Source organism: Brienomyrus brachyistius, chromosome 18 (assembly GCF_023856365.1).
Source record: "Brienomyrus brachyistius isolate T26 chromosome 18, BBRACH_0.4, whole genome shotgun sequence".
Lineage (NCBI taxonomy): Eukaryota > Metazoa > Chordata > Actinopteri > Osteoglossiformes > Mormyridae > Brienomyrus > Brienomyrus brachyistius.
In genome coordinates this window covers 2,261,800-2,285,409 of record NC_064550.1, presented here as the reverse complement: position 1 = coordinate 2,285,409, position 23,610 = coordinate 2,261,800, and the positions used below count along the sequence as shown (strand labels likewise).

The following is a 23,610-nucleotide window of genomic DNA, read 5'->3' as shown; positions in this document are numbered from 1 at the left end:
GGCGCTAATTAATTTAATCACGTATAATTGCCATGGAAGTTGCAGTCATTTCCATAGAGTGAACACACAAAGAAATCAATTTGTTATCCTTATGCATGAGCGAGCACACCTTAAAACGCACACATAATACATCTTAAAACATTTTCATCAAACCTCTAGAAACAGTTTGATAGGCAAGTATGAGTGCAATATGCACTCAGCCGAAAGGGGCCCATGAAATTTGTTTAAAATTTGCTTTTAAAAAAATCAATAAACACCACATTTAAAATTTTAACATGGGATAATAATTACAATGGATGGAAATGGGGGGAAATGTTTATAGAAAGTGCTTGGTACGTGCAAAGCGGTGGGTCATACTCTGTACATCACAATGCCGTGGAACTCAATCCATCACTACCCTCTTAATATTTAAGCTTGTAGTTTAGAAACTTATCGTTAATAAGTCAAAATACTGCAAAAAACAGAGGTGCACAAAAGCCCTTTTTTTAGCATGCTAAATGAAGCACAAAGCAAAGGCAATTTAACAGACTCACACTATATATAAAGTATGAAAGTGCACTGAGTAACAGTGAATAGAATAAAAGTGAATGGCAGTCTACCAAAGAAGCAGGCCACTTCGACAACAGTTTGCACCAGCCATCAATAACAAATTAAATACAAAGAACTTCCCAAATAAAAAATACTGGATATTTAGGTTTTGGCTTTTTTGTCTTTGCGTCCTGTTGGCTCTGAGGGTACATCTGCCTTTCTTTTATGCACCTAAAAATGAAATTTCAAAATACGATTATTATTTAATTATATTACATATACCTAATGCCGCATATTAATAGTTACAGAGAAATTCTGTCAAAGAAATTGATATAATGCAAAATACAAGGTATTAAAAACGTACAGTTTGAGATTTGGGAGCCTTTTTCTTCTTCTCAGCTCGCTCTTTCTCTTCAATCTCCATGTTTTCTTTTTCGATAAGTGAGATAAGGGTATTGCAGCGTCTTTGGAGTTCCTGAATGGAAAGCATAGGTTTATCGTGAAATCTCAATTTCTGCATCTACTGAAGGTTTAGGCTCTACTACCCCAATGTTACTATCAAATGTTTTTGAAAATAAGCATTTTATTTTGTTGAACCTTTTTTTTCATTCTACACCTACACAAGCAAAAAGAAACAATAGAGCAAGAATAACTTCAATTTCAGCTGAATTGTAAATGTAAATGATCAAGTTCTATTTCAAAAAAACAATTTTCAGAAATGACTGTCAGTTCAAAAACTGCACATTACTAGATTGCCAATTACAGAATAAGTTTACCAGCTACCTAACTTTAAAACTGACAGACAGAGATCTGACTAAAAGACTCTTGGAATAATCTAATAACGCTGTGACCCCATTAACAATAATAAAAAGTAATTGTCTCAAAGATATCAAAGAAAATATTCTCATCGCAGACCATAAGATTTTCTATTTAATGGTTTATTTTAAGGTTTAGTGTATTTTACATTCAATGCTGTATCAATTTAGCAGGTTTGGCCTGCTTATTACTTTCTAATTAAGCCATGTCTCATACAATAACATGACTTTTTATCACAATCTAATTCCAAAATGAAGTTTAAATGTCTTTTTCTATATCCATACCATAGCTGTGCGAGATTTAATGAACCAGTCGAATCTAAACTGGGGTGCATTTCGAACACACTGTCGAAGTTCTTCATAAACATTCTCTTTATCAAAGCCCATTTTATGAAGCATGCAGATGAGGAATCTATCCTCCTCTTCAGTGTAGTTCTTTCCTTTGTTTGTACCATACTGTATCCTTAACTGGTGGAAAGGGGCTTTGTATCTTGCTATCTGAAAGAAGATCATTTTTAATTAGGTGGACTGAACTATATATATATATATATATATATATATATATATATATATATATATAATTTAAAATATAAGCATACAGATGCATATTTTATAGTTATTATGAAAATCATTATGTAAATATCTTAATTTCACTTTCAGAGACAAAATAGACAGCTATGAAAGTGGTTGTAGCAGCTTACGGGATTAGGGACTGGCAAGAGGCAGGGAAAACATGCAGGACAGCAGAGATTAAACGAGATAATTTATTACAATAGACAAAGAAGAAAACTGCAGCACAGTAGAGGAAGCCAATAACCGTCAGAAAATAAATAAAAAAAAAACAAATGTGTAGTAGCCAATAACGTAATAACTACCATTAATGTAACATCTGCCAATAACATAATATTTCCATTCTAAATATAAAAAAAATGTTAATGTAATAACCAACAAATAATAACTTATTATGTTATGGGAAAAAGTTATTACACACACACATACACAGTCGTGTAATCATATCTTTTTTGGAACTGCACATTCATCTCTTTGGGAAAAATGCTAATGCTAACTATGAGAACCGTAACCCCTACCCAGCCCTGACCATAACCATAAGTAACCAAGCAAAAAAACAAGAGTTTTTGCAATTTTAGTTTTTTTCATTTTAGTCACGAATTTTTATAAAATAGTTTTCCTATATGGGGAGCAGGAAACTGGAAACTGGTCCCCATAAGGTAAAAGAATTGGGTATTCTACAAAAATACCATGACCCTATTGAAACACGTCCATGACATGTTCTCTAATTTGTTCTCTGTGTTCTCTTCTTCTTTCTGTTTTAAGCCATTTGAGCATCAAATTGTCAATAAAACCCTTAAAACAAAAATTAAAGCCTTAAACTGAATCTGGGCCTCTTGACAGATTAGAGAAGGATTTTTTTTTATCTTAAAATAGGGAACATGCTACAAGCTAAATAAAAACATATTTGGAATCAGGCCAAAAACGTCTATACCCACAACTTTTTTAAGTGTTTATTTTTTATTACTGCAAAGATACGGGCACCTGAAATAGCTGACCAAGCATTTTTGGGGACAATGGAAAACTCTCAGGGAATTTCAGTGTAACTACTAAACTATATAAACTAGGCCAGAGAAATTCTAGGTTTTAATATGGGCCTGTGGTAAACAAAATGCCACAGAAGGGTTCAATTCTAATTCTAATGTAAGTGTGGGCGATACCAAATATTTGCTGAGCTGAGACAGAATGACCCGTATGTCATTTATTTTACTTTGTCAGAAGATAATATTTGTGCATTCTTAAATCAGTTAAAGGAGTTTTAATCCTTATCAAGGGTTATCTATGGAAAGACAAACTTAAAAAGCATTTATTTCAGTCATGGACATGTTTCAATAGGGGTCATAGTATTTTTGGATGTGTGTCAAATATAAAGGGCAAGATTTCATATGCATACGCAAAAACTTGGAATTCACAGGTTAAATATAGTCACCAGTAAAGTATGTAAATACCTTTGCATCCAATGCTTTCTTGATACTAATTCTTCTCTGAATGCGGGCTTCACCACGTTCAATTTGGGCCATTATTTTCTCAATATCTTGCAGCTCATTGCAGCGCTCCCAAAACACAGCTTCAACACACAGGCAGGAAATATAAAAACAACCGTTAAATGTCACAGATTTTCCAAAGAAGCCATATTTTTACATGTTCATTTTTAACCCATCAACAGTGGGGAAGTGTAATAATTGGCAATGGCACATTGATTATCTGCTCCTACCTGAATACTCAATGACCTCCTCAGGGCTTTTCCCTTCTACTTCTCGTGCAATATTGTCAATGTCATCGCGGCCATATTTCTCATTTGCTTTAATGAACTGATTGAAGTCACGCTTGTTCCAAGTCGTGAACCCCTACAAATAACATTTAATATTTTTAAGGCTGATCCATCCATGCTATATACACATATCCATGCATATTCAGACATATTTAAGTTATGCTTCAAAACAAACCAGAACAAGAATTATACTTTGTATTAGGGCTGCATGATTAACCTTTGAATCATGATCTCGATTCATAACCCTATGTAAATGCATTTGAGCATGTCACGGATTCTGCTGTGTCTGCATTAGCAAGGAGATCCATTGCATCACACCCCTTTTCTTCGAAAGCTATATCAACAAATGACACAGCTGTGTTACACCACATGACAGGAAGAGGGGCAGAAAAACAGGTGTTAATAATCAATAGCAGACAAGGTTTCATTTTATTTCATTGGAATTGAGATGAAGTTGATGTGTCAGTCCCATTTCAGTAACAATCATATTGTTAGAAAGGCACCATTTGTGGAAATTTTGACTGATAGCAATATATTTTTGGCTAATATTGCTGATACTGATAACCAGCTAATCTCTACCTCACCAGCTGGTGGCGAAACGTACTAAACAGAATGTAGTTACAATCAAATGTGAACATGTTACGGGCTGGTACTTTGAGACCTCTAACGTCATGAATGAGCCGAAAAACTATGGAAAATGTTTACATCATCCAGTGCAATCATCTCCATTAATTCAGCTGTTGTGTCTTTAGGTCTGACTTCGAATTCTGATTACGTATTACTCAGTAGACAAACACAATCAGACTAATGCCAATATCCATCCATCCATCCATCCATCCATTTTCCAAACCGCTTATCCTACTGGGTCGCGGGAGGTCCGGAGCCTATCCCGGAAGCAATGGGCACGAGGCAGGGAACAACCCAGGATGGGGGGCCAGCCCATCGTAGGGCACGCACACACACCATGCACTCACACATGCACACCTACGGGCAATTTAGCAACTCCAATTAGCCTCAGCATGTTTTTGGACTGTGGTGGGAAACATGCAAACTCCACACACATGTGACTCAGGCGGAGACTCGAACTTGAGTCCCAGAGGTGTGAGGCAACAGTGCTAACCACTGACCCACCATGCCACCCCCCTAATGCCATCTCTACATAGTATTTGTTTGATCTTCATAAAGACAATATGTAAAGCAAAAAAATAATAATGAAGAGAGAACATATTGTTCAAGAATCATCGTTGAAAGAAAATCAACGTGCAGCTCTGGTCTATGACCACATTTTAACAACTTCTTACTTGTGTGAGGAGCTTATCCTTCTCTTCAATCTCTTCAGGGGACAGGGGCTCTGCCTCATCAATCTTCCTCTGTTCTTCTTTTTGTACTTGGGCTGAGTTAGGAATTTCAAGGTTTCTGGGAACCTAAAAACCGGAGAAATCAGAGCAACACATATTGCAGTTACCCCAAGTACACATTCTGCTGATGGGAGGAGTAGCACTTCAAACCGTACTGTGAGTGGGGCACTGAGGAAGGCTTAGCTTTTCATTACAGCCAGTTTAACTAGCAAATAGCCCAACAAGGGCTCATACTTGCGAATGAGATTCGTTCTGAATGGCCGTTCATAACTTGAAATGTTCGTTATTCAACATAATTCTAAGAGTATTCACAAATACAAAGAACTAGGATGCACGCTACGCTCCGTAAACCAGTAGAGGTAGAAATTGGCAGAGACCTCTTGATTCAAAATTTGTCATGACAATACATATCTTACACATCTCAATTAAAAGTGTCTTTGTAAAATGACATTTTCTTCCATTATTTTCAGACAAACATTGCAGAGTGATAACCTCAATCTACCATTACTCCTTTCTATCATTAAAGAAGACAAAGAACAACTTTACCTTGTAACCAATTGTCTTTCTGTAATGTAGAATTTCCATCTCCAGCAATTCAAACAGACGTGGAGGGAAGAACTGAAAGTCTTGGATGTTGGGCTGTTTTGGGGGCCGTGGAGCCTGAAGAAATATGAAAATAATCAAGTAAACATATAACCTGTGCCAGTCTTCAGCATGATGTGTGATTGTAAGAAAATTAAAAGTTGACTCATTTGTAAATTTCCTTTACCTTTGGTGCTCTGGGCTCACTGACTCGTAGAGCTTCTCTGAAATAAGCATCTACAGCATAATTAGCTTTCCGTTCTCTTTTAGGGGGTTCAATCCATTCCATCATGCTGAGCTGAAAGAAATGATATCCCACAAGTGAAACTTTACTTGTTCATTTTTTTTGCTTCTTGCTGCTATGCTACCTTTGTTACTGCTTTCCAAGTGAAGGCTAGACTGGGTAACTACTATAGAAATCGTTTCGCTAAATGACGAGGAAACTGTCAACGAAATGCATTTTTAGCCTATTTTGTCATTGTGTAAACAATATAGAGTATACCTACACAGTATTCTCAACACGACATAGTGTTTTCAGTAAAATATTTTATTAGTTGAAAGAGTACACTTTAAAATAACTACAAAAAGTACAGTATAGTAAATACATAAACCAGTAACATAGTTGTTTCCTATCATTATGAAGTATTATGTACTTCATATCCTCCATCTTGTAGAACCACCGTCGTACATGCAGTCCATTGTTGACGGAAAAGCTGTTATGCGGTGCATGACTGTGTATCAGTATATGCATAGTATACTGTGAAACCAATACCTTCTGTTTCTCCCTGTAGTCTTCTCCTTCAAAATTGTACAAACTAGTCTCTGCTCCCCCGATATCAACAGTGAAGTTTCTCAGTGAACTCTCTCCAAGTTTCTCCAAACGCTCATTCATTTCAGCCGTCTGTAGGAATATTAACCGCTGAAAAACTCTACAGAAGAGCTTAACTGAGCAAATGCAGAATTTACTGCGGGTTTTCCTTCAGTCAATGAGTTATGCATGCTTTACCTTCTTTTCACCCCTCTCTACAATAGTATTGATGTCTTCATCTGTCAGCTCACTGTCTTTGGAGGCAAACACATGGGTGGCTCCATGACGGATCATCTGCAGCATCTCATCCTTGGCCAGCTTATTGGACTGCTGATCAATCAGTCTTCCTGCACACAGTTACAGTTTTTTGGGTGAAGAATAGAGTAAATATATTAACAAAAGTGTAAGTCATCAATTTAATGAATTTTACAATCTTGGGCATGACTTTACATTTTGACAAGTGTTCATAGTTCAGGTCCATAAAGTAAAAATCCAGGCCAAGATTTTGTTTCAACCAGCCACTTGTGCATAATGAGTCACAGGCACAAAATACTCAACTGGTGGGTTGAAACAAAATCTTGGTCTGGATTTTTATTTTATGGACCTGAGCTACCTACCTCTGAATTTTTGTAATATAAAATACCTTGCTGTATGACAATGGAATCAAGTCTGAGTTTCATCTCAGCCCTCTCTACAATTCTTTCTTCAACTGTATTTTCAGTGATGAGGCGAAATACTCTTACTGGTTTCTTCTGACCAATCCGGTGAGCACGGTCCTCAAATAAAAACAAAAAACAGGGTTATATTTTATGACATAAAATGCGGGCTTTATGAATACTATCTAAAATAAGGACACTCACCATTGCTTGCAGATCAACTTGTGGGTTCCAGTCTGAGTCATAGAGAATGACGACATCTGCTGTTGCCAAGTTAATGCCAAGTCCGCCTGCCCTGGTGCTCAACATGAAAATAAACTTTGTGCTGTTTGGAGCATTGTAGGCTTCGATTGCTTGCTGTCAGAATTTTCCAGAAAAACACAGAATAACACTGACTAGTCATTATTCAAGCTTATAAACACATGTTAAACAATGACTGTTTGGCAGTGATAATTATGGATATTTGAAATGATTAAGTCAATGTTGTTATATTATGGGATATATAATAGAATGGGGTATATATTAAGATATGAAAACATTAGCAGAAAAAAGCGTTTTGAACCTCTCTTGATTCATGTGGGGTGTTTCCGTCAAGACGACAATACTCATAACCTCTCCACATGCAATAGTCTTCAAGGATATCAAGGACTCTGGTCATCTGACTAAAGATGAGCACTCTGGAACCTGTCAATCATCCAAAATCAATTACTAAACAAGTACAACATAATGGATCAGCAAAAGTACTACAGTGATCCCCCGCTATATCCCGGTTCAGTTATCGCCCCCCCACTATATCGTGGATTTCCCCCCGATGCATCACAGGTCTTATTCTTGTGGTCTGATCGTTGTGAGCGAACGTTTTGTAAATTACGTTGCTCATATCCTTAGCCCATTGCCCGTAGGAGTGCATGTGTGAGTGGATGGTGTGTGAGTGTGCCCTGCGATGGGCTGGCCCCCCATCCTGGGTTGTTCCCTGCCTCGTGCCCATTGCTTCTGGGATAGGCTCCGGACCCCCCGCAACCCAATAGGATAAGCGGTTTGGAAAATGGATGGATATCCTTAGCCCGACATTCACTTATCATATGTGTTTGCAGTGTGTTTTAATAAGTTTACATGTGTATAAAAGCATGTGGGAGGGGTATTTTAAGGCGTAAACAATAAAAAAAAATTTTATTTATATGGTCTTTCTAAATTGCGGATTTTCGCCTATCACAGACGGGTCTGGAACGTAACTTCCGCGGTAGGTGGGGGATCACTGTATATCAAAGTCACAGCCTTACAGGAGAAACATAACAGTCAACTGATTATATCCAATTTGGAGTGACACTAACATACAAGAAACAAGTGAATGAAACAAATATACTTCCATATAAATTAATCATACAATAATATAAAATGGGACATAGGAAATTTCCCATAACAAATCTCGAGAGGTAATGCGGCTCTTGTTACAAGGTAATATACATTTCTTCAATAACATCTTTGAAACTTAGCACCTGTACCAGTGGCAAATGTAAAAACAGCTATGGAAAAAAATAAGAGACCACTCCATATTTTTTAAGAATCTGCATTGTTAAATCCTGGTTTAATCCTGGCTCTTCTGACAGAAGGCTACACTGAGCGGCAGGCTACTTCCAGGCTCAAAGTTTCTAAGACAGCAGTACACAAGAACAATGTGAAGCAGGAGACGCTGGCAATGACCAAAAACTAGCCAGGTAGAGGGGAGAAGAAATATTCTAATGCCAGTAATGAACTTATCCTACAGTGCCTCATTAATCGGAGGATGACTTCAAGTGACCTTGAAAAATAGAAAACATCAAGTGGTGGGAAATGCACTGATAGGCCCGGTGTCAGGCTCCTAGAAGCAGGACTGAAGTCCCATAATACATGGAAGAACCCATTCATTAATGAGAAACAGAGAAGGACCAGGCTGCAGTTTGCATAACGAATATATATTACTCACAAATGCATACCCGTAAATTGAGAAATGAATGAAACAAAAAACTGGTCTCTTAAATTTTTCCAGAGCTGTATGTATATGGGTTAAAAATACAAATATACCAAATATAACATGGACTCTATCGTTCATTTTGCGAAGGAGAAGTCATGTGACTCATAAAAAAGTCACTTGACTTTATCCATGACGTCATAATCAGAACACCAGCAAACACAATGACCCGACCTCGGATAAGTGGAGGATAATGGATGAATGGATAATTTTATATTTTTTGCATTTACCTTGTTCCTGGACTTTGGGTAGTAGTTTGTCGAGGACAACCATTTTACCGCCGTTGGTGACAAGATGGGTGTCTGTAGTATACGGTGGGCCTGGTTCAGCTCCGTCAAACAGATAAGGGTGATTGCAGCATTTTCGTAGCTGCATCAGAATATTTAGCAGCCGCATTTTATCCATCTTCCCGGCAGAGTTAAGAATGTCAATATCCTTCATCAAAATTTTTGTATACCTGAATGAAAAGTATGCATTAAAACAAAACAAGATTTATTCCTATAAGTAAAGCAGCACTCTTTGAAAACGTATTCAGACTGGATAACTACTATAGAAATTGTTTCACTAAATGATGAGGAAACTGTCAATGAAATGCATTTTTAGCTTGTTTTGTCATTGTGTGAACAATATAGAGTATACCTACACAGTATTCTCAACACAACATAGTTTTTTCAATAAAATATTTTATTAGTCCAAAGAGTACACTACCATCATACATGCAGTCCATTGTCAACCGAAAAGCTGTTACGCAGCACTCTTTGAAAACATATTCAGAAATCAAAAAATGGATATCACTGTATTTGTTCTGTTCCAAATCCCTTCCCTGGAAAAAGCTGGAATAATCGAAGACTATAAATATATACACACATCTACGTGGTTTTATCATTATTCTCCTGCGCTCACATGAAGAAATTTAAATTGTTTTAATTATTTTTGAGTCTTCTAACGTTTTAGAGGTTGGGTCAATTCTTCATCTTAGATAAATAGTATCACAAAACTGATTTTCCTTTTCACCAATGTAACGTGTTGCTTCCTAAAACTATTTACCTAGTCACATGACTACAAGGCTTGGGGCAGTGAGTGGCTCAGTGGGCTACGTAAGTCTCGGTCCCTGTGGTTGGAAGGTGACCAGTTCGAGCTCTAGTTTCAGCAGAACAGTCACATGTCTGTTGACCCTTGAGTGAGGCCCTTAACCCCAAACTCCTGGGGTTCCACACGTTGGCTGACCCTGAGCTGTGACACCCAAGCTATGGAGAGTGGGATGGGACAGGTGAAGAGAGGAAATCCAGTACAGCTGCACTTGTGTTTGTGCAAATAAAAAGGATTTTATTTATTTAGCTGGTAAAAGAAGCCATATCTCCACTCCTGCTTTGCATGTACAACAAGGTTGATTGTTTTTGTAATTGTAGGAAACTTTAATGAATTGTGGTTTTACAGAATTAGCATTTTCCCAGGATTTTATTCAGTGGTACCCAGAATTAAATGTCTGTTTTTGAAAGATAAATGACTGAAGAAACTACTTTCATAACTGCACCATAAGGCATTGTATTCACAATGATATATTTCAATGTGGCTGAGCATCTAAAAAAAGATCCTAATATCCAACTACACAGCAAAGTTTCATGTCATTATTTAAATAGCTTTCAAATACACAGGTGCTGGTCACTGTGAAATACATTAGAAGTTTATACAGTATATTTTTATTAATACCTGATGTAAGTAAACTGCTGCATGTGTTATATTGCGTCTTGAAACCATTTTAAGGTATATTTGAAAAATTAAAACATTTCCATTACAACAAAATACACCCATGTAACCATATAAAACGTATTAGGTTTAAGGATATATTAAATTAATTAAAATTAAGTTAATTCAATTAAATTAATAAAATATGAATGCCTTTCTTCCAAATGTAACACTTCTAGTAATTAATACCTCAGTCAATGGAAGCTTGTGACCTTCTTACTCAGATTATAGTAAGAAATGGGTTTAGATATAACATTTGACTGGCGTTTCATCGGGAGAATACTCCAGGCTTCTGCCTGTTGCTGCCCCTGACAGATTTCAAGTCCCCCTACAACCATGCACCGGATAAGTGCTTGAAACACCAATAGATGTATATAGCACAACAAAACTGACATCATTGCAAGAGATCATGCAAGATCATGCAAGAGAATTGTAATGTTGGAAAGAGTACTGGAGTACTATGTGATTAAAGGGGAAGTTAATGGGAATCTGAGGAGTTCGTGTCAGCCGTTTTTTTCCTTCTGACGAAAAAGAAGATTGGATAAAGAGAGAAAAAACAGTACACAATGCAATATGACAATGCAATGTGCATCATTTGGAGAGGGGACAGGTGACAAGATACATCGACAGAAACACTAATGGGTTTAAGTGTAACATTTATTAAATGTACCTACTGTGTGGGAGGACTTTCATCGTGTGAAGGAGAACTTATATGACCATAGTGACTCATAAGAAAGTCACCTGACCATATCCATGATGCCATTATCAGAACACCAGCAGACCAATGTCCTCCTGAACCACGCTAAAACGGCAATTACAAAAACTCCAAAAACTCCAGAATTATTGGCACCCCTCAAGAACGTGACCAAAATCATTGATATAATATAGATATACATATAATGATTATAATTTTCCTCAAACGTTAGGAGAAATTGCTAACTATCCATTTAATGAAAATAACTCGTGCAAAAGTGTTGGCCTATCTTTGGAATAGTTTATTCCATCAAAAAAATATGTGGCAAAATTATTGGCACTCTTGAAGTGTATTGTATATGAAACCAAAATAATTTGTGTCTTTGGAGATTTTTTTTATTGATACTGCTTTTAGTGTCTAGGAACTTTATTGATGTCCATGACTATTTCCTGTTTCATTGGGGTACAAATATGAGGTACAGTAAAATACAGGTAAAATCCTTTTGCAATCCATCAGCATAGATAAAATCAACTCAGGTGAGGAAAAAAACTGTTAAGCTGCATAGACTGAGGAATAGTTACAAAAATTTAGCATTTGGTTAAAATTACCAGTAAGCACAATCAGAGCTAATAAGTTTCAAAGTCAGGGAACTCTTGAAAAGTTGCCAGAAAGGGAGAACATCCACTTGCAGTGATGAGGATGTTAAGAGAAGCAAAGAGGAGCCCAAAGATCACAGTTTCACCACGGCAAAGTTTAGTTGAATCTTGGGATTTCACCATTTCAAAATCAACCGTGAGATGCCACTACCACAACCAGGAGCTTTTTGGATGAGTCTCACGAAAGAAGACCTTCTTGAGACTAAGGCACAAATCCTGGTGTCTGAACTTTGCCAAGCAAATTGCAACTGGAGTAATGTGTTGTGGTCAGTTTGAAAAAATTGAAGATTGAAAAACTGAGCTTTTTGGCCATGCTTACTATCAACATATTTGGCAAGAAAGAGACTTGCATACAAAGCTCAGTACCTCCACAGTAAAATACGGTGGTGGTTCTTTGGGGCTGTTTTGCCACCAGTAGTTCAGCAGCTCTTGTTAAGGTCAGTGGTATAATGAATTCCGTTAAATACCAGAACCTTTTAACCCAAAATCTGGTTGCCTCTGCAAGAAGGCTACAACTGGCCTATGGTTGCATCTTTCAACAAGATAATGACCTGAAGCACACATCAAAACTGACAATGACATAGTTGCAGCAACACAAAATCAAGCTTTTGCAATGGCCCCTTCAGTCTCCAGGCTTGAATCCAACTGAAAATCTTGTGGTCTCAATTGAAGAGGGCAGTTCACAAGATAAAACCCAAGAATCTCAATAAGTTGGAAATGTTCTGCATGGAAGAATGGTCCAGGATTCCTTCTCAAGTGTTCTCCAGCCTTGATAAACACTACTGAAAGAGGTGGAGTGCTGTCGTTCTCACCAGGAGAGCCTCAACCAAATACTGAAATCTAGGGTGCCAAAACGTGTGTATTTTTATGAAAATGTATGTAACTAAAGGAAAACTTTATTTTGTTCCAAACAAAAACATGAGGCTTATGCATTTATTTAAGCCTGAAATATCACTCACTGAATGTGTGGTTCTTTTATATATTAATTTTAGCTCCTTTATTAAGGGCACCAATACTTCTGGAGTTTACTGTATATATTAAGGAGATTTTGTTTTCCAAATGTTTTTTACAGCCAAGCCTCTGCCCCTGTCACCACATTACCTGGCTGCACTCTCTCATTTGCTCTGAAAAAGAAATTATCCATATAAAAATCTTATCTTATTTACTGCTCATGTGATGATGGCCTGTCCTTAAAATAAAGCCAATTTTCTCATAGCAATTTTTCAAATAAAATTACTAGTCCGAGAGTTGATTGTTTCATATTAACTTGCAAAAATCATATCAGATATCTTGGCCATGTTCCTACGTAAGCGTGTACAGAAGAGCATTGGGGCCACTTAAAAGGAGATTAAAGTGTAAATAAATTCTCGTGATTAAACTTGAAAGTTTTGAGATTAAAGTCAAGATAAATCTTTGAAATTAAAGTAGGAAGTTTCGAGGTAAAAGCACAACTCCAAGCACAGCAGTTCCCAAAGTGGGGGGTTGAGAGATGATTTGCAACAGGTTGGTTGTAATAATTCTACCAAGGAGTCCCGCAGTCGGCAAAATAAACCATTAGAACTCGGTAGCTCACACAGTAATAAAGGTTGGAGACCATTAACATAAACTTTGGAGGGCAGTTGTCCCTGGTGCTTTTATTTTGGAGTTATGGGCCTCTCTAATGTCTGCCCTATTCCCAACAAGATGGACGAACTTTCGCTTCTCATCAGAACCAATAAGGATTACGGATGTATTTCAGTTTTTTGCTTTGTCGGAATGTGGCTCAATTCAGCTATACCAGACAATGCTGTTCAAATGGCTGGTTACCAGCTATTCAGAGAATTCCACTCCGTTATCCTGGCTGGAATTTACATTTCACCTAGTGCAAATGCCCACACTGCTGAACGACTGCTGGCAGACCAAATCAACGATCTGGAAAACAAATTCCGCAGCGCTGTGATTTTAAACATGGGGGGTATCAGTCACTGCAGTATGAAACATGACCTGCCCAAATACCTTATAAGCTGCCGTACACGTCAGGGCAGGATTCTGGACCACTTCTACACTAACATAAGAGGTGCATTCAACCACTTCCCTAGTTCAGTAAGGGACATATAGGTCCGGCAACAGGGAGGACTACAGGATTGCCAAGGGACGCTTCAACAAAGCCCTGAAAGCTGCAAAATCCACTTACAATGATCGGCTGGAGAATGACTTCTCCATCAAAAACAGCTAGGCCATCTAGAGCAAAGACTTACCAACTTCAAAGTACAGTAAAGAGCCCCTCAGCCTCTCCCTCCCACAGCCTGGCCAATCAACTTAACAAATTCTACTGCCAGTTTAACACTGACAAACAATGTCTGCCCATTCTCAGCTCTCCTGAGTCTGTCACACTCAGTTCCCCCTTTGTTCCCCCCTGCTCCCCATCCACTTCTGAGGACGGTCCCATTGCCACCATCCCCCCTGCAACCAGTCACTCTACACCCCCTTCAGCCTCCCTTCCACCCTTCACCCTGCATTCACTGAAAGCTGTTCACAAACTCTCCTAACAGAACAACAGGAAAGCAGCAGGCCCTGCTGCTGTATCACCTGGCACCTTAAGGCACTGTGCAGCCCTATCAGCCCATGTCTTCACTGAGATATTCGACACCTCTCTGCAGTCTTGCAAGGCCCCAAACTGCTTCAACAAACCTGACCTTCAGCACCATTTTGCTAGAGCTGCTCCACAGCAAGCTAACCCAGCTTACTGTACCATCCAGCACCAGTCAGTGGATTACCAACTTCCTGACAGATAGGGAGTAGTACGTGAGGCTGGGCCCCCACCTCTCTGATCCGATGTCCACCAGTACAGGCTCCACTCATGGCTGTGTACTCTCACCCATCCTGTTTTCACTATACACAAATGACTGCACATCCAAGGACAGCTCCACAAAAATCCAGAAATTTGCGGATGACACAACTGAAGGACCTCATCTCCAACAACAATAATGAGACCAGCTATCGGGAACTAGTCGACCAACCCGGAGCTCAATGCTGCCAAGACAGTGAAGATGAGGACTGATTTCCGCCATCAGCCCCTCACACCCACCCCCCTGGAGATTAAGAACCAGCCCGTGTCTGTGGTTGAGTTATTTAAAATTCTAGGGACCACGATCTCCAACACATGGGACATCACCTCCATCACAAAAAAGCACACAATGCATCATGATGTACTTCTATTCAGTCACCACAGAGCACTGTGACAAACTGCATCAACGTCTAGTTCCCTGCTACCATCACCCTCTCCAAGTCCAGGCTGCAGTGGGTCATCCGTTCAGCTGAGAAGCTCATTGGCTGCTGACTTTCAACCTCAGAAGTTCTGTTCACTTCCAGAGCGAGGTGAGCAGTGAGGATCGCAGCAGACTCCACACTCCCAAGCAACCATCTGTTCATCAACCTGCCATCAGGGAGACATTACCAGTCCATCACCTCCTGAAGCACTCGCCACCTGCCCAGCTACAACAGCTTCAACTCTTCTGGGAAGGCTGTCCCCAAGATTTAGGAGTGGGTTTATGGGAATTTTTCACCATTCTTCCAGGACGAGAAGGCCTGGCTCGCAGTTTCTACTCTAATGTATCCCAAAGGTGTTCTTTCAGGTTGAGGTCAGGGCTCTGTGCAGGCCAGTAAAGTTCCTCCACACCAGACTCTCTCATCCATGTCCTTATGGACTTTGCTTTATGCAGTGGTGCACAGTCATGTTGCAACAGGAATGGGCCGTCCCAAAACTGTTCCCACGAAGTTGGGAGCACAACGCTGTCCAAAATGGTTCTGAATGCTGCAGTATTAAGAGTTCTTTTCACTAGAACTAAGGGGCCAAGCCCAACCCCTGAAAAACATCCCCAAACCATAATCCCCCCCTACCAAACTTTACACTTGGCACAATGCAGCAAGTAGCATTCTCCTGGCAACCGCCAAACCCAGACTTGTCCATCAGATTGCCAGACAGAAAAGTGTGATTTGCCACTCCAGAGAACACGTCTCCACTGCTCTAGAGTCCAGTGAGTGGCAACTTTGCAGGGCACTTGGTGATAAAAGGCTTGGATGCAGCTGCTCGGCCATGGAAACCCATTCCATGAAGTTCTCTATGCACTGTTCTTCGAGTAATCTAAAGGCCACAAGAAGTTTGGAAGTCTGTAGCTATTGACTCTGCAGACAGTTGGTGACTTCTGCACAATATTCACCTCTCCATGCCTTGGCCCCTGCTCTGTGATTTTACAGTACATGGCGAACCACTTCGTGGCTGCATTGCTTCCAGTTTTGTTAAAATACCACTATTATTTATTTATACATATAATATTGTAGCAAGGTCCTCCGCATTTACTGCACTTCTTCCTGACTTTATTATGTTACACACTTGCCATCTTGCACATTACACACATACTGTATAACACCATCAAATGCAATCTGCAATTGTTGCACTGCAAGGATTGGGGTATGTACTATACTGTGTGTATGCACTGCAAGTTACTTGTCTTTTTTTTTTCTTTCATTTGCACTGAAGTTTGTGTGTACCATATCGCCTATATGCACTGTATGTGTCCCTGTTATTGTCTGCACTGAACCACAACCAATTCTGGTATATTCACATACTGGCAATAAAGTGTTCAGATGTCTTAATTCATTTCATGTGGAATAAACCCAGAAAGTAGCTCAATGTGAGGCATCTATATCGTGTTGTCATCTATGATGATTCACCTCCAGCAGATGTTAAAATTTCGCTTTTTTCCTTGAAAGTTTATTTCAACTATAATCCCAAAATGTTTTACATTTTCTTTTCCTTTTAGGTGGCCTTAATACTCTTCCATAGGAATGTTTGTGATTGATATCTTGTTTAATGTTTAGAGCTAGATGATGTAAAATAATTGTCATAAATAAAATTAGAATTCAGAGGGATGAAACTGTAAACAGGGGGCGGCATAGTGGTGCAGTGGTTAGCACTGTTGCCTCACACCTCTGGGACCCAGGTTCGAGTCTCTGCCTGGGTCACATGTGTGTGAAGTTTGCATGTTCTTCCCATGTCCTCGTAGGGTTTCCTCCAGGTACTCTGGTTTCCCCCCACAGTCTAAAAACATGCTGAGGCTAACTGGAGTTGCTAAATTGCCCGTAGGTGTGCATGTGTGAGTGAATGGTGTGTGAGTGTGCCCTGTGATGGGCTGGCCCCCCATCCTGGGTTGTTCCCTGCCTCATGCCCATTGCTTCTGGGATAGGCTCCAGACCCCCCAGTAGGATAAGCGGTTTGGAAAATGGATGGATGGATGGAAACTGTAAACAGTAACCCAATATCTCATAGAACTTTATCAGGAAGATAAAACAAATTAAATAAAACACAGAGTGAAAACATAAACTCCATTCATTTCTATGGGCATAACCCTAATCCCAACTACGACGACCTTAACTCCTACCCAGCCCAAACCTTCATAAGTAACCAAAAGTGTTTTGTTTTTTGACTGCAGATTTTCTATCAAATTTAGTTTATCCTTGAGGGGATAGAGAATATTTGTATACATTTGAATGTCAGTATGACAAGACCTAGAATCAAGTCGTCAAAGGATGTACCTGCTGTGTTAACAAAACACTCACCATTCCCTTTGCATCTTACTGAGTCCAAGATATATTTTGACTTCTTTTTTTGGGGGTAAGCTTTTCTCCACTTCTGCTTTGATACGACGCAGTAAGAATGGCCGCAGCACCTTGATGGGAATATTTAAAAATTATTATTATTTTTTATTTTTATTTTACTAAGCTGAACAACAGATGAACCACTCAAAAGAGTAAATATCAAAATAATGAAGAAAGCAGTGAGAGAAACATACCGCATGCAGACGTTCTACTAGTTTCTGATCACCTAAGCAGTTGTTGGTGTCAAACCAGGAGTCAAAGTCCTGAAAAAAAGACTTAATTTTAGTCTCTTCTGTTTCACTCGCATAATGTGTATTCTGGAATGCAACTGGGGAGCTTCTTTAATTTGAATTTGCATGGGATCTCACCAGTCAAAATGATGAAAAAGGAAGAGAAAGCAAGACAGACATATTAAAAGGACAGCTTTGAGTAATTGGTGATTTATCTCCTAAGCCCTTAGTGAGCCTCACGTGCAAATTGCTTTAGTTTTTTAAATCACCTGTTACACATATATTCTTTATTGAAACGCGAAAATTATAAAAAGTTGTAAAGCACTAAGATGTCCACATACATTTGCAGAATTGAAGACATCAGGCAAGAGAAAGTTGAGAAGTGACCACAGCTCATGAAGATTGTTCTGCAACGGTGTTCCAGTCAGAAGGAGTCGATTTGTTGTTTTGAATTCCCGGACAATTTCAGAAAGCTAAAGACAAATACCTTTGCATTAGATGCTTCGATTAGAGCTGATTTTTTAAGACAACCTGAATGAAATTGCAAAATCACAATACATCAACATAGGTGGTTTGACACCATCTATTTTCATTTTATGCACCAAAATTACATTTTTACATGTCATCTTCTATCATCATCATTTTCCCACCAATTTTCCATGTTAGGGTATGTCCAAATATTCTTAATTAAATTATTAAATAACTTCCTCTCTATGAGAAACCGGTGGTCATTCACCGCTGTTTTTCAATGCTGTTTTCCCATTTTACCACATCCATATTTATTTATTCAAGCCACATTAAATACCTTTTCCAAGTATACAACAAAGGGGCCATTCCTATTTGCTAATAAACTAACTACTATAATGCAGCATTAACATATCAGAATGTACAGATTTGGACAGAAAAATAAACAGTACATTGCTTCACATAATACTGAAGCCAACGCTATATTTTTCTTCAGCATTTTCAGTCTATGTAATGAGAGTGTAGAGAATATCTTCATGAGCAGTTCTGACCTTGGACTTTTCATTTTTGATCCTGTGGGCCTCGTCTATGACAAGATATCGCCAGTTGAATTTCTTGAAAACACATTTTTCTCTTATAACCATTTCGTAGGATGTGACACAGACATCCCATTCACCAGGCATCATGACATCACGGATGAAGGCAGCCTAAATAAGAAAATTATCATTTTCAACTTCAGCACATTTCCAGAAAGTAGCTAGACTTCAATCTTTTTTACGCTACATCCAAAGACACGTTTGACAGGCACACTGCCTTATGTTTGGTTTACAGTTGTAATTAATTAATAATACAACTGTAAATTTAATATAGCATTAGAACTCCTAGGAAAGACTACATCTTCTTACATTAAAAAGACACATTAGTGGAATTACCACTATATGTTACCACTGCAAAACTTGCATATAGTAGTACTCTTGTCTATGTCTGTTTAGGATATGAAATCCAAAGTTTTCCTAAAGTAGGCTTTGGAATTACGCTGAGAAGGTGCCGGAAAAGTCGCTGCACACGCGTGGTCATTCATGCTAGCACATGCTAATCCCTTAACAAAATGTTTATTCAACTGGGCAAATATATTATCGGTAACAAACTTCACCAACATCATTGCAGTAACCTACGTTTAAAATGATATTTAAACATTTTTTTTTAACTCAAACCACCTTGAAGAATCACGATTTGCAACTGAATCAGATTCCCACCCCCCATCCTTAGTTTCCCTTCTAGGGGGGGGGTCCCCTGTTTCATGCCTGATTCCTAGATAGGTATTCACCAAAGTATGCAGATTTGCTCTGGATACACTCCAAAGCCATCAAACAAAAGCAGAATGACGTGGCTAATACCGCATTAGTTACCGACATGTTTAAGGACAGTGTTTTACTGTATAACACTGATTTTCAAGGTGATTAATCTCCAGGGTCTAATGAAAATAGAGGGAAATAAGATGCCACACTTACTCTTGCATCCTTATCTCCAATAAGACAGACAGCTTTAAGGGAAGGGACCCAGCGCTTGAACTCATTCATCCAGTTGTGAAGAGTTGACTTGGGTACCAGGACCATGTGAGGCCCTGGAATGTTCCTGTAGTGTTTCAAATATCCCAGTAGAGCTATAGTTTGCAGGGTCTTCCCTAAGCCCTGCAAACAATACAGAAAAGACAAGCGCTAATATTTACAACATTAACATTTTAAGAACAAAACACTCATATTATTTTAACTAAGTAACTAGCAATAATAACTAATAATTATTACTTGATAATAATAACTAATAATAATGGCAATTCATACCATTTCATCAGCCAGAATTCCATTGATGCCATTTTCATATAAGGATATCATCCAGTTGAGACCACGGATTTGGTAATCTCTCAGTGCTCCATTTTTCACGTCTAAACAAAAAATGAACTATAGTAATTAAATGTGAAACTGTGGAAAAATGAAGTCTTGGTTCAAGGTGCTTTTCAGGTTCACTTATTAGAGCAACTGTGCTTCAGTCACCATAAGGAAAGTAATTACAAAATGTATCTCTTTTCATTAAAAGTGACCACTAAGCAACTTTGTAGTTAATTTCCAGTTGATTTGTTTTGGGTGGCGAAGCAACGCATATCTGCTCGTAATGTCTATTTTTGGCTATGTACAGCTGCACAAACACGATTCCGGAGAGCTTGTGTTGCACTTTATTTGTTTTTTTGCTGTCTGCATCACTACTGTAATATCATTTGCTTTTTTATTTCTGTACAATCGGATTAAGTTGTGTAAGTGTAAAAGATCGGACTGAAATTTGAGTAAGTAACCTTAATACCAAGAACTGTTATTACAGCAAAATTAACGTCAATAAAAAAGTTATAAGACCCTGTAATTTAATGTAATAATGAAGAAAAAAAATTTATATAAAAATGCATAATCGGGATCAACTGTAGTCTTATTCTGATCTGAAAATATTAATAATTTATAGACCACATATATTTGTTATTTAGACCTGACATACAAATCAAACCAAATGTCCACATTGTGCCTCATCACTATTTACCTGAACATACTATAAATCATACTTTACTGATATCCAATGAAGTAATCTGATTCTTTGGAAATATATATTAATGATGCATTGTTGTCTAACCATTCCTTTTTTATTGATTTGTTTATCGATTGTTCAAGCTTGTTGTCTTACTAAATGGTGAATTTGTATTCAGCTACTAATAAACAATGCAAAAGGTTCTTAAACGTGTCAAAGATATTTTTGAAAGATGACAAAAAAAAACCCGTGCGGTTCAATGTCTTACATCACCAGAGCTGTGTGTGTTTTGCATTCTCCCCAAGTCACTCAGGCATCCTTGATGTATTCCAGTTTCTTCCTACAGTCCTCGTAGGCCAATGTTTCTCAAAACAATCCTTAGGAATCTCCAGACAGTCCATGTTTTTGTTCTCTCCCAACTCCTGGAGCAAAAACGTGGCCTGCATGGGGGTCCCAGAGGACTGGGTTGAGAAACACTGCTCTAGGTTAAACCTGCTTTCATGTATTGAATAAGTGCTGGAAAAATGAATGGATGTGAAAACATCTTACAAGATGGGGACTCCTCGAATCGAACCAAGACATTGGCAGCCCTCCTACTCTCTGACAGTAACTCCTCATCTTCTTCTTGTTCTGTACGTCTGTGCCGATTACTAGAAAAAAGAATTAAGATATTTATGTTGCATCAAAAAACGTGTCCTGTAGGCACTATTCAACTGATTTTTTTCCTTTAAAAAATATTTTTGGATAAATTAATACTAAGGGCTATGAGTAAGCAGTAAAGGTAACTCAGATGGTAACTGTCAATGCAACTTACTCTCCAACAGAGAGTAGGTTTTGTTTTTCATCCTGTTTAACTCGAGGTCGTCCAAGCTTTACTTTCAAAGGAGACGTGGGAGACTTCTGTGATGCCGGCTGGATGAAATGTGCAAAAAGTTCTGTTTGCTTTAACAGAAATTCAAATCTATTTGCTCGGTCAGTTTTCTAAGGATGAAAAGAGAGAAAAAAATGTTTTTAATCCAAGGACACATAGTTTGCTCATACATGATGGCAAACATACTGAAAAATAGCTTCAAAGACATGATTTTTTTATGATAATCTCAAACACAACTTTACCACTATTTTTTGTAAGGCCAACATTAACTTATCATAGCAAACAACCAAAAACACACAAACATACTGATTTATATAAAATAACTCACCCGTTTCTCTTCATATTCAGGGTCCACTTCTCCTTCGTCTCTCTTCGCTGTGGTCTTAGGAGGCAATTTAAGTAGGAATGGAGGATCTTTCTACATGCAGACAACAGCATGTGTCAGTCATACTATTGGCAGTGACATTGTAAGCCTCAACATTTACCACTGATAATACAGCAGTAATATGTAACTGCAATAACATCAAGCATAAAGACAGCATTGCGCTAATTAGTAACGATGGATGCTTATATATTCATAACACAATGGTTTTGATTAATTGCTTCCTTCTGGATAAAAGATCTATGTGTGAGAGACCCCCATATAATGTGTTTTAATTTATTGCACATTGCTAGCTTGACATTAGTGCTGTTTGTAAGATTCCTTTAAAGTACTGTACCCATGCACCCTAATTTTAATTATGTTGGTATTTCAAATAGACACAGCACCAAATTCAGCAGTTTATGCAATCTACGTAAAGAATGCAGTGTTCACTCATATGGTTAGAAAACAATGGATAACTTAACTAGCTAACTGGACTCTAATATTAATTGTGATGTACAACTGGCTCAATTCAGTATTGCTCAGCTTTAACTTCTTTTCTTCATGTATTTAAATATAAAGAAAGTATGCCAAATTATATACCAGAATAATTTAAATAGCTATCATTATCCAGTTTTCATTGGCTGTCTGGCTAGAATGCTAATCCAATAGTCACGAACTAGGCAGTTAATTAGCCAATTACCTGCCTCATTTTGTTGTGTTTCCTAGAAACTGAAATATGTGGCCGAGGTAGCTACCAACCATCAACATCACAGTCACGCTTACCATTACTCTCTAGAAATTTCTAAGTCGCTTGCAAGCTGACTATTTCTGTTTGTTTGTCTGGTTATACATTTTTCTACCAGAGAGCAGCATGTAAACTAATCGCTAATAGGCGGTGTGCCCCCTACAGATCTTATTTTTGCATACTGAAAGCAACCATTATAACATCTGTATTCAGATAAGATTCCTTCCCGCCATATTCCCCAAAATGAACAAAACCCAGCAAACTTCTCCTATGTCTATGCTGAATGCCTTTTTCCTGCTGAGCCTGTCTAAAAATGATGTTTACTGTCATCACTGACCTCTTCGGATTCGGCATTCGGATCCCGGGAAGTAGACGGACCCTCTTGATCCGACATTATTTCAACAAGCCCTTTTAAACATTAATTACTTTTTCCTCTGTTCTGTAAAATGAAAACACCAAAAACAGTAGTACGTCACTGCCAGACTGTAGCTACATTTCTAGCATACGCCCCCTTCCACATCAGTTTCAAAATCTCGTG

General features: G+C 38.3%; 1 protein-coding gene across 1 annotated transcript; it reads right to left on the bottom strand.

The window, feature by feature from the left end:
* Positions 1-299: 299 nt before the first annotated feature.
* smarca1 (SWI/SNF related, matrix associated, actin dependent regulator of chromatin, subfamily a, member 1) lies at positions 300-23,589 on the bottom strand. The gene is made up of 24 exons (XM_048983530.1): positions 23,410-23,589; positions 22,292-22,381; positions 21,907-22,073; positions 21,642-21,742; positions 20,366-20,466; positions 20,036-20,215; positions 19,076-19,231; positions 18,401-18,532; positions 18,024-18,092; positions 17,791-17,900; positions 9,327-9,553; positions 7,651-7,772; positions 7,293-7,445; positions 7,076-7,208; positions 6,631-6,779; positions 6,397-6,525; positions 5,812-5,922; positions 5,589-5,702; positions 4,986-5,108; positions 3,628-3,760; positions 3,362-3,480; positions 1,629-1,841; positions 893-1,003; positions 300-759 (listed from the first exon to the last, which is right to left on the bottom strand). Exons 1-24 carry the CDS (start codon positions 23,464-23,466, stop codon positions 691-693), a joined length of 3,069 nt encoding a protein of 1,022 aa, XP_048839487.1. The 5' UTR covers positions 23,467-23,589; the 3' UTR covers positions 300-690.
* Positions 23,590-23,610: the final 21 nt, after the last annotated feature.